The sequence below is a fragment of the Dipodomys ordii genome, unplaced genomic scaffold, assembly GCF_000151885.1.
Source record: "Dipodomys ordii isolate 6190 unplaced genomic scaffold, Dord_2.0 Scaffold151, whole genome shotgun sequence".
Classification (NCBI taxonomy): Eukaryota; Metazoa; Chordata; class Mammalia; order Rodentia; family Heteromyidae; genus Dipodomys; species Dipodomys ordii.
Window position 1 is genome coordinate 5,487,349 of NW_012267367.1, and position 12,193 is coordinate 5,499,541.

The window sequence follows — 12,193 nt, forward strand, 5'->3', positions numbered from 1 at the left end:
TATAGTATTATAACAACCCCAATATGGAAAAATGTATGGTATATATGGTGTTTCAGGTCTCTAACAGGGCTTGAATGTGTTCTACTTTATCAAGGACCTTATGCAATTGCCATATATGAAGTAGAACTTTTCCAGTAAAAATACTAGTACTTGTAACTATTTATGGGCACTCATTCTATGTCAGACACTAAGGGAATATTTCACAGTTGCTATAAGTGGTTGACTTTTTTTCAAACCAAAAACTGAATTTAGCAAGATAACTCTTTTCATGATCACATAGCAAAGAAATATCAGAACCCACAATATTATCCAACTTAGGCAAATGTGTTAATGCTAGTGTACACAGCACAACGCTAAATAGGCTAAAATATATTGGCCTTTGCATTTTAAAAAATATTTTGTGCTGAAAGTCTGTACATATTTATTCACTCAGTAAATTTCTGTTGAATTCCTGTTATATACCAACCTCCATTCTAAGTGGTACTTAGAAAATGTCAGTTAAAAACATTCTGCTTTTGTAAGGACTGTCTACAATGGACTGTGTAGAAAAGCAGAGGAGATCATTTGTAAGAACTAGAATATGTCTACGATATTCTTAACAGGGGATCCAAATAACCCAATTGCTCTGTGATAGGACCATATATAATGAAACATTTCAACATCAAGTCCAATATGTGGAAACAAGAAGTTATTAATATGCCCTCTATGTCGTTTGTTGTTTTCCATTTCTCTTAGTTTTCAGTACTATGTGTTTTTATATGTAAGGGAATCACAGAAACAGCAGGACAAAGGATGTACCAATGCAGCATTGATACTCACTTTTGACACTATGTGGGATAAGAACCTTACAACTTGGGGAGAAGGGAATAGGGAGAGGCAAGTGGGAGAAAAATAGGGTAACAATGATTCAAAACAAGTGTATTCATTACCTTATACAACTGTAACCCTCCTGCTTATCACCTTTTCAATAAAAAAAAAATCAGAGGAGACAGACCAGGTCATATATACACATACATACACGTGTGTGTGTGTCTGTGTGTCTGTGTATGAATGTTCCATGCTAGCCTTTCTAGAAAATGGCCTTTTTTTTTTAATCTATATTCTAGTGAAAGAAACAAAAGCCAAGAGGAAGAGGAAGCTAATTGTTGACAGTGTAAAAGAGTTAGATAGCAAGACCATCCGAGCCCAGCTTAGTGATTATTCTGATATTGTTACAACTTTGGATTTGGCACCACCCACCAAGAAATTGATGATGTGGAAAGAGACAGGAGGAGTGGAAAAACTTTTCTCTTTACCTGCTCAGCCTTTATGGAATAACAGACTACTGAAGGTAATTACCATTTGCGGGAATATTTTTATTTAATAAACACTTACTTAACATGACTTAAATGTTTCTAAAAGTTTTTATTCACTTTTGATATTTTTCAAATGTATGGCACACCAACATTTTCTCAAATCCCAATATCCTGTATATAACTTTATCTGCAATATAGTGGTAAGTGACATCTACATCTAAGATATGGAATAATTTTTCTCATTACTGAAATAACCACTAGCATTTTTTATAATTTCTACTCAAATGCCTATAGTAAACTTTGTTGTATTGTCTTAATATATACTACCTTCAAACATATTCTCTGGATATTGTTTTCTGAATAAAATACAAGGTACTTTTTATTTTTTATGTAGTAAAGAGGTCTAGCTTTTCCTCATCTTGCTTCCATCCTATTCTAAAATAAGTTTCAGAGGTGCTAATTAGTGAAGCAGTGTTTGTAGGCTGTTATTCTACCTTAAGTTGGAATGTGCATATAAAAGCAAATTTTACTGTAATATGAAGCACACCATCAAGGTTATGATGAAGCTGCTCCGTATTGGCAGCCTTGTGTTAATCATCTTAAAGGAGGTTCTGTAAAATAGACTCATCAAAATTTATAAAGAGCATTTTAAGATTGGAGAAAGCTGTGAAGATGTAGTGAGAAACTTAAATATTAAAAGTAGGGTGAGATAAAGAATGAGATAATTCACAATAGTATATAGCCATTTTAAATTTCAGATAATCATGACGTTTAATGAAACAACTCAATAAAACTTTGGTATGCTTTGGTATATAACTTCAGTTTGTGATTATGAAAGCTTAAAGTTGAGATAAATTATTTCTGTTAATTGTTGTTACAATTTGGGAGCTTATACTTAAAATCATTTTTAAGATGAAATTGTCATTCTGATGATGTTAAGTAAAAATGCTAAGTTATATACAGTGATTTCAACTTCATTAAACTGATAAGAAATGTCGGTGAGTTTTTAGTTGGTATGATTTCTTTTATACTTGTATTTTTTTCATAGCTCTTTACACGCTGTCTTACACCACTTGTACCAGAAGACCTTAGAAAAAGAAGGAAAGGAGGAGAGGCAGATAATTTGGATGAGTTCCTCAAAGAATTTGAAAATCCAGAGGTTCCTAGAGAAGATCAACAGCAGCAGCACCAACAGCGTGATGTTATTGGTCCGTTTTGTTGGGATAGTTCCCAGATGAAGTTGAAATTAATATTTGGCTTATAGCACTTAATATTACCCTTTCTTTGCCAAAAGTAAAAGAAATGAGGAATGTAAAAGTATGCTCAAAGTTTGGGACAGGGGAATGTATTGGATTGGATTACCTTATTCAGTAAGCTTTGTCTTCAGAAAAGTTGAGGATTAGATGGGTTGATAGTTTGCCAAGTATTGGAGTGGAAGTGGTACTTACTCTTTGCCAGACCTTTCCTTCTCCTCTATAATTTGGATAATCTTTGTGGAGGTAAATTTTTATCTGATCTTCATTAGAGTATGTCTTACTATTACTAATTTAGAAATTAGACTGTTCTAAAATATTGTCAAAACTGCATACCCTAACTTTTCATATAATCATTTGCAGATGAGCCCATACTGGAGGAGCCAAGCCGCCTCCAAGAGTCAATCGTGGAAGCAAGCAGAACAAACTTGGATGAGTCTGCCATGCCCCCACCTCCACCTCAGGGAGTTAAGCGAAAAGCTGAACAAATTGACCCAGAGCCAGTGATGCCTGTAAGTAAGCAAAGCATTGGAAGTTATTAGTACAGGTAATAACAAGTGGTATTGAAGAAGCTCTTGAAGTGTATTGTTTTAGGCAGGAAATGGTAAGTCTGAGTCTTTACCATTACCACACTGGGAAGAATGTGAACTGAAGATAGGAGTATAGTCTACCTAAGTGGAAGATACTAGGCTCCCATTTCTGTCTACATCAAGAGGCATGAGCAGAAGAAAATTAGTTGGCAATTCTAAGAAACTAGTTCTCTGGCCCCCTGGTGATAAGCCATCAGTAGTAGCCTTTTTCTGCCTAGGCATGGAAATAGGTAGTGGTAGCTGACTAATACTACTCTCCTGTGATGCTTTTAACTATTAAGCTCAAAAGGGAAGGAATACAGAGGGCCCTCTATGTTTAGAAATAGTCTCCTATTCCTGTGTTACTTGCCATACAGTTCCAAAGCTTTGAGAATAAAAGCTTAAGATTATATATTACTGTATGATAGTTTTATAACAATTCTATCCAGTAATTCTGAACTAGTTCCATTTTTTGTCATGAGGGTCAATAGGTTATTTGTGTTTTTTCTAAAATGTTCATGGGAAAAGCTTGCTTCCATTTTTGTCTGGTTTCTTTTTAGTTGTTCAAAAATTTCTTGGAATTGAGGAATATATGACTTCTAAAAAGAACAATAACACTTTTTAGCATAATCATTGACTATTTGTTTGATGCTGTTATTTTGCAACTTGAAAAAAACTGTCAGTTTTGAGACTTGGAAAGGAGAGAGATAAAACCACAGTATTTTTCAGCTGGAAAACTTGTATTGTTATTCGATATTTGAAAGCTACCATTGAGGCTGTCTTACATTGTCTTATTTTATTGTCTTAAGCCTCAGCAGGTAGAACAGATGGAAATACCACCTGTAGAACTTCCCCCAGAAGAACCTCCTAATATCTGTCAACTAATACCAGAGTTAGAACTTCTGCCAGAGAAAGAGAAGGAGAAAGAGAAGGAAAAAGAAGAAGAGGAAGAGGAGGAAGTAAGTAAACTAAATTCCTGATAAATACCTGTTCCAGATTTATCAATAGTCTTGACCCCTTTTTATTTTTTGTGTTAAATTTAAGTTGATACTAGACATCAGAGAGATGAAAAGTGTTCACACGGAATTAAAACTTAACTAACTTCCTAAAGTGTCATAATTCTTTATTAGTAGATCAGATTTTGTGTGCTGTAATTCATGGGTTTCCTTGTAGGTTTTTGAAGGACACAGGAGTTCCCTTATATTTACTTGTTGATTGAGTTCTAAATTAGTATAGTTTGTACTATCTTATGATCAATGGCTAATTTTTACTGCTATTGTCATAACATGACTCCATTAAAGAAGTTTTGGTAAAGCCTTCAATGCCTTTTATCTTTTAAAAAGCTAGAGCTGCTCTAAAACTGAATTTACTTTTTTCATGGACTGTTTTTTAACTAAAGGTAAAACAGTTGTTGAGGTAATAGTATGACTGAATTTATTCTTGATGCTCTATTGTATTTTAAATCTTTAAGATGTCTTTCTGGTAATAATGAAGCTTTAAATTTTTTCCAAGGGCTGGGAAGGTGGCTCAGTGGTAGAGCGCTTGCCTTGCATGCATGAGGCCCTGGGTTCGATTCCTCAGCACCACATAAGCAAAAAGAAAAAAGCCGGAAGTGGCACTGTGGCTCAAGTGGTAGAGTTCCAGCCTTGAGCTGAAGAGCTGAGGGACAGCGCCCAGGCCCAGAATTCAGGCCACACGACCGGACCCAAAAAAATTAAAAAAAAAAATATTTTCCAAGACTAGTAGTTACAGATTCAATACATTTTTAATAGCATTTATTCATACTTTTAATTCACTGTGGTCAACCATAGATAACAGTTGGTACTGTGTTAAAGCCACATTTTAGTTTCACAATTGCTCAATCTAAATTCAGCTGTGTGACATTGTCTCAGACTTAGTATTTAGGTCAATATTAAAAATTGTGTTTTCTGCAGAACCCTGCCTGGGTTTTTGGAATGTGGTTGGTATGTAATGCCCACACAGCTGAGGATATGTACAACCCCTGCCTGACACCAGCTTCAGAGTTCAGAAAATCATTTATGCAGTGGGTCTGAATTAAAATATGGACTAAGAATTATAGTCCATTTCTTTTAATATACCATATACGCCAATCAGTACCAATGCCAGTTTTGAGGTTCTTCAGTATTGGTCCACAGTGATGCTAGGAGCTTGCCAGAATAGATTTATCTATGAAATCATACTTTAACAAACGTTGGATGCTGGTGGTGCTGAGGCTTATAATTGTAGCTAATCAGGAAGCTTAGATCTGAGGATCACAGTTTGAAGTCAGCCCAAGCAGGAAAGTCCATGAGACTCTTAAGTTCCAATTAACCACCAGAAAGCCAGAAGTGGAGCTGTAGCTCAAGTGTAGAGTGCTAGCCTTGAACAAAAAGTTCTGGCACAACACCCAGCCCTAAGTTCAAGCTGCAGGTCTGGCACCAGAAAAATAAATGTTAAGCATTTTCAGGAGATGTAGAAATATTTTATTTTGCATCAAAGCAGTCTTTCATCTTTTGGGGGATATTTTCATTCAGGATGAAGATGCTTCAGGGGGTGATCAGGATCAAGAAGAAAGGAGATGGAACAAAAGAACTCAGCAGATGCTCCATGGCCTTCAGGTATACCAGTATAAGAGAAAAATACTTCATCTAGTATTTTTGGCCTTGTTGATAACTGTTAGGCCAAGAGTATGTCTAGAAATTCAGAGACTTATCACAGTTATTTTAAATAAAAAAACAACAACCAGTCAGGTGCTGGTGGTTCATGCCTGTAATCCTAGCTACTCAGGAGGCTGAGATTTGAGGATCACGTTCCAAAGCCAGCCTGGGCAGCAAAGTGCATGCACCTCTTATCTCCAGTTAACCACCAGAAAATGGGAAGTGGTGCTGTGGCTCAAGTGGTAGAGTACTCGCCTTAAGCTGAAGAGCTGAGGGACAGCACTCAGGTCCAGAGTTTAAGCCCCAGGACCGACAAGAAAAAAAAAAAAACCCAGACCTGTGGTATTATATTTTTAAGTTTGCATCTGTTTTGGTTGAGTGAATTTGATGTGTTGATTTATTATATACCCTCAGATGTCATTATCCCTGAATCGTAATGTCCAGATGGAGAGAAGTTGCTCAATGTGTCCTAGAAAATAGATTCATAGGGAATTGTTGATACTTCAAAATTCAAAAGACATGAATTCACCATTCTGTCACACTAGATGGATGTATGAAGAAATGACTTGTTCAAACAATATGTATTGTAGCAAATTCATTCATTAGTTTCTTAAGCTTTGCTTGCTTTTAAACATAGTATACATGAGGTCACGACAGATTCAAAAAGCACAAGCCCAGTCCCAGGAGAATACATAGTTTACGTTTTCCAGTACCAAAATAGGCTTCCTTTTTCAGTTATCACTGTGCTATAATTTACTTTGTCTTTTTTTTCCAGCGAGCCCTTGCTAAAACTGGAGCTCAGTCTATCAGTTTGCTTGAATTATGTCGAAACACAAACCGAAAGCAGGCTGCAGCGAAATTCTACAGCTTTTTGGTTCTTAAGAAGCAACAAGCTATTGAGCTGTCACAGGAGGAGCCTTACAGTGATATCATTGCAACACCTGGACCACGGTTCCATATTATTTGAGGAGCTAGTGTTCATACACTAGTGAATACAAATTGCCCCCCGTGTGTAGGGCACACAAAACCCTTTAAGAGAATTGTTAGATTTTTGTCTGTATAAAATATCTGCATTTTCTTTTTTCATTTTTTCCAGTAATTTTAATTTGCCCATTTCATCATTAAAGGAAACTGCTTATAGGAACTAAGACCCAGAACATTATTTTAACTACTTTCAGAACAGAAGTGTGCAATATTGGTGCACTAAGTAATACTGAATAACAGTCAAAAGTCATTGCTTTTCATCTTAATTCTCAATTACTGTGTTGAAAGGGAAAACCTGACATTTGAATTAGAAACTGTGGTGTCCATCCTTTTGACTAGAAGAGACAACTCTTCCCATCAATAAAAGCAACAGTTTGATTAACCTAGATGCTGGGCATAGTCCCTGAAACAGTAGAAACCTTGAGACTTTCAGCATTAGTTCCCTAAGGAGCACAAGTATGTAAATTTGCACTGAGCCTTACTGACCTTTGGCTATCAAAAAAAAAAAGGTTCCACTTGGTTTAGATCATTGTGGTTTGCCAATCATTCCATTTAACCTTTTATGGTAAATTTTATTGTCCCAAATTATGTTGTCTTAGTGCAGCTCCATAATAAGTAAAAGTGGGCTTGGGACTGTTAAAGCATTTCTAACTTTCCAGGAGCTATAAACCAGATTTAAAGATGTTTTGAGTATTCAGATCATCAAAATAGAAAATTCCCTACTTCCCTAAAGAGACATAACGATGGAAAATTAAACAGGTTGACTTAACCTTTAAGCAAACAGTGCTGTAAAAACTAATGGCTTCTCTGATATTTATTACAAATGTTAGTACCCATCTCTTTCCAGTGCTGCACACTCCTGTGTTTGGAATTCTTCAATAGCTCTGTGCTGAAATCCTATATTTGGTTTCCTATAATTTAAGAAAAAGAGATCCAGGTAAAAGCTGTATTATTAACAGACCAGATAGTACCACAAATTATATGACTATTACAATTATCAAAGCACGACTTAACTTTTTAGGGAAAAATTATACTGAAAAGTTCTGGCTTAAGTCTTGGCACTTTTGTGGGAAAAATAAAATCACTTAAAATTCAGACTTCCATGTATACCCAGTAATTTAAAATTGTGTGAAATATTTTGAATTTGTGAACTCGTAATTACTGTTTTAATAATTCAGTTTAAGGATGGTAATTGTTTAAAATTGCTATTGAAGTTTTATTTTCAATATGATGTGCCTGTAAACCATGGGTTTCCCCTTTGTAAAAAGACATTGTAGATAATTGAATGTTTGATTATAGAAAGGTCATTAGTTTGTTACACATTTTGTTAGTCTGGTTTTTGTTGCTTTTTGGGTTTAATATTGTTCTTGAAAATAGTTGATGCTATGTTATGTATAACTTTTCTAATAAAAATTGTGTTTATAAGCTGTACATTTTGGAGAATTTTTCAGTTAGTGGTTTCCCCGGGGAAGAGTTGTGTGGGAAAGTTAACATGGCAGACTGCCTCTTTTGTTCACTTTATTTAGAATAACTGTTGGTATGGAGTGAGTTTCAGAAGTTACATTGTACACAAGACCTAGTGTCTTTGCAGTCAGTAAGGGGATTCTAAACCTCCACAGGGTGCCTAAAGCCCGAGTATACAAAATAAACTTCTCAGGCTTCATACACTTTATATTCTGTCATGAAGACAAATAATGATAAACTTGGATTTAAAATGTGGAACAAGTTGCAGAATTTAGTGATAGGGTAGTTAGGAAAGGTATCTTGAGGAAGGTCAAGTTCTGAGAAGTGGAAAAACCTGAAGAAGGCATTTGGAGGATGTAAAGGGGTTGAATAGAGAAAAGATGAGCTCCACCTATTAAAGACCAGTATGGCTACACTGTGGTTAGTAAAGCCAGGTCAGGTCCAATGGGGATTGTCAATGATCCTGATCAGCCAGGTTGCTTCAAAAAGTATCAGTGTCTGGGTCCTCTCACTGGCTTCTTTTGCTACCCATTGGATGCAGAATGGGTGAATAGATGGAAGGAATTGATGAAGGTTGTGGGTCACCTTGCCAAAGTCTTAAGTATCTGGAACGTGTTTTTACTTACTCTGATTAAGGTAACCCAGTCTTGCTTTCCTTTCAGATTCCAGCTGAAGTATATGTTCCTCAGGGACAGTTCTGATTCATAATCCATTTCACACTAGGTCAGGTTTTCTTACTAAATGTTCTTATAACTTAGCAATACTTTTCTACCATCCTAAAAGGGGATTTCAAATTTTTAACATCTAAGCAAACTACATAGTGTTTAATGAATGGCAAGAGGTCTAAATCACCAGGGAGAAAAATCCCTACCCAAACTCAGATACTACTACCTAGAAACTGCCTGTGTAGGAAGGTGGCTCAGTGTTAAAGTGCTTGCCCTGCATGCTTGAGGCCCTGGGTTCTATTCCTCAGCACCACATAAGCAGAAAAAGCCAGAAATGGCGCTGTGGCTCAAGTGCTAGAATGCTAGCCTTGAGTTGAAATGCTGAGGGACAGTGCCCAGGCCGAGTTCAGGCCCCATGACCGACAAAAAAAAGTGTGATATTTAGAAGTAATATGTAACCTACAGTTAATGTATTTTACGTTGTTTCCTCGTGATTCTTGAAACCATCTTTGAAAAAAAGTTGAGACACAATCAAATTAGACTTCTCTGTATAAAAAATAAAAATTGAGATACTACTCAGTTTAAGACCCCGCTGTAGAAAATCACTAACGTACATCATGCACATCTGGATTTAAAGCTCAACTCTGCCCCATTACTAGCAGGCCCTATATACATGTTCACTTTTCTGAACCTTAGCTGCTTTGTTAAGTGATGAATGAAATACTAATTGAAAGCCATCAGTAATCAAGCCAGGCCTATATTACCTAGAGAGTCTTGGAGGTGTTTATATCCCTGTAAGTTCTGTTAAATTCACAATATCAAATCAGAGGATCTACTATAGATCTCTAGATTTTTCATGTATGAAATAATTAGATCCTTTATATACTGGAAATTTTATGAGGGCTTTTTAAAATTCATCATTTGTATTCTCAGCTACCTGAAAGTAGAGGTAGAAAGATCATGATCTGTGACTAACCAGAGCAAAAGGCAGGAAGAGACCTTATCTGAAAAGTCAGTATTTGGGGCATGGGAAGGGAGAAGCCTTGATACTGCAGTTCAAACCCCAGTACCACCAAAAGAAAAGTTTGTCTTTCCTAAAATTAACAAGCCCAGCCCAGGTTTACATGCAGGGAAGATTCCCAGCCCGTGTTTATCGATTGTAGAAGTCAGTACTTGGCCTCTTCCAAGGAAGGAGGCCCCTCGATCCTCAGTGGGGAACAGCAACTTTGCAAATAAGGATCTCTTCTAACTACCTTTTCAGTTGTGAGTTGGCAAAAGTGAAGACAGGAAGTTGAGTTTTGACACATAATTGTGGTTATTTGTGGGTTACAGAGTGATATTTCTGGGTGTGTGTGTTGTATAATAATGAAATTAGTGGGGGAGGGGAGTTACATGTTCATTACTTAGTATATTTTTTCCTGGAGTTGATTTCAACACTTACGCAGAGGCATCTACGTATTGTGCCTTTGTGTTCTGCTAAGAGCATATTACTTAACTATAGTTATGCAGCTATGTAAAAGGTCAGAAGTTATTTCTCTCTAGCTCTTCATCTCTCCCCATCCTGTATGAGCAGCTTCTGTTGATGTTACAAAGTGAGATCATGTAGCATTTGGCTTTCTCTGCCTACCTTATTTTACTCGGTGTCTTCTTCCTGGCTCCTCAACTGCCACAAACGTCCAGACTGCATCCCTTTTTTTTTTTTTTTTTTTGTCGGTCGTGGGGCTTGAACTCTGGGCCTGGGTGCTGTCCCTCAGCTCTTCAGCTCAAGGCGAGCGCTCTACCACCGGTTTTCTGGTGGTTTATTGGAGATAGGAGTCTCACAGTCTCTCCTGCCTGGGCTGGCTTTGAACGAGATCCTCAGATCTCAGCCTCCTGAGTAGCTAGGATTACAGGCGTGAGCCACCAGTGCCCGGCCAGACTGCATGCATCCCTTTTTATGGCTGAGTAGTATTCTGTTATGTATGCATACCACATTTTCTTCTGTATCCATTTATCCACTGGTGGATAATACCAGATCTTGGCTACTGTGGGTTAGGAAGCGTACTTCAAGACCATTTTCCCTTTGCTACCTTTCAGCTGTGCTGGATGAAAACGATGGCAACTAGAGACCGTGTGTAATAGAAGGTGGGGAGGGTCCCTGAGAGTGAGAGGGAGGGCAAGCACAGCACCTGGTAAAATTTCAGCCACATTTGGACATAGGAAAGGACAGGTAAGGAATTAGAAAACGGGGACACTCAAATACTGTTGTTGGGGATGTATAGTCAATACAGAAGTGAGTCTGGAGGTACCACAAAATAAAACCAAAAATATCATTATGTTAAAACATGTATATCGCACCAGTAATCACAATAGCCAGCTGTGTCCACTGACAACTGAAAGAAAATGTGGCAGCTAGGAACCATTGGCTCATGCCTGCAATCCTTCCTACTTGGGAGGCTAAGATCAGAAGATCACAGTTCAAGGCCAGCTGTGCAGAAAAGCTCTGATAGGGCTGGGAAGGTGGCTCAGTGGTAGAGCGCTTGCCTTGCATGTATGAGGCCCTGGGTTCGATTCCTCAGCACCACATAAGCAGAAGAAAAAAAAAAGCTGGAAGTGGCGCTGTAGCTCAAGTGGTAGAGTGCTAGCCTTGAGCTGAAGAACTGAGGGACAGCGCCCAGGCCCAGAGTTCAAGCCCCAGGACCGGACCAAAAAAAAAAAAAAGCTCTGATACTCCAGCTCCAAAATCACCAGAAAAGCTGAGTTTGGATGTATTTCTGAAGTGGTACAACTGGATGTGTTTCTGAAGCAAGTGCAATACCCTAAATTCAAACCCTGTTATCAGCAAAAAGAAAATGTGAATATTAATACACAATGGAATAGTATTGCAGGCATGAGTCACTGGCACCCGGCAAATAACTGTTCTTATAAATGGAAGCCAATAGATTGATCTGGAAGTGGGGAATAGAAGAGTAGTTAGCAGGGCCGGGCACCGGTGGCTCACGACTGTAATCCTAGCTACTCAGAAGGCTGAGATCTGAGGATCACAGTTCAAAGCCAGCCTGGGCAGGAAACTCCATGAGACTCTTATCTCCAATAAATCACTGGAAAATGGGATGTGGCGCTATGGCTCAAGTGGTAGAGCACTTGCCTTGAGCTGAAGAGCTACAGGATAGTGCCCAAGCCCAGAGTTCAAGCCCCACGAGCAAAAAGGGCTGGGGAAGAGAAATAACTGCTAAGGTTCTATACCACCAAAGAGTAACTGGATAATGATAACTGAATATTTCAAAATCACTAGTAAAGAGGATTTTGTACATTCCTGAAGAAAAA

The 12,193-nt window shown here is 37.7% G+C and overlaps 1 protein-coding gene across 1 annotated transcript in view; it reads left to right on the top strand.

Annotated features, from left to right (window-relative positions):
• Rad21 (RAD21 cohesin complex component) overlaps window positions 1-8,189 on the top strand; it is a 29,222-nt gene extending 21,033 nt beyond the window's left edge. Inside the window, exons 9-14 of the mRNA XM_013032232.1 lie at window positions 1,107-1,330; window positions 2,344-2,503; window positions 2,912-3,060; window positions 3,927-4,076; window positions 5,652-5,735; window positions 6,550-8,189. Coding sequence (XP_012887686.1) covers window positions 1,107-1,330; window positions 2,344-2,503; window positions 2,912-3,060; window positions 3,927-4,076; window positions 5,652-5,735; window positions 6,550-6,741 — 959 coding nt within the window. The 3' untranslated portion in view covers window positions 6,742-8,189. The remainder of the gene's footprint in view (window positions 1-1,106; window positions 1,331-2,343; window positions 2,504-2,911; window positions 3,061-3,926; window positions 4,077-5,651; window positions 5,736-6,549) is intronic.
• The last annotated feature ends 4,004 nt before the right edge of the window (window positions 8,190-12,193 follow it).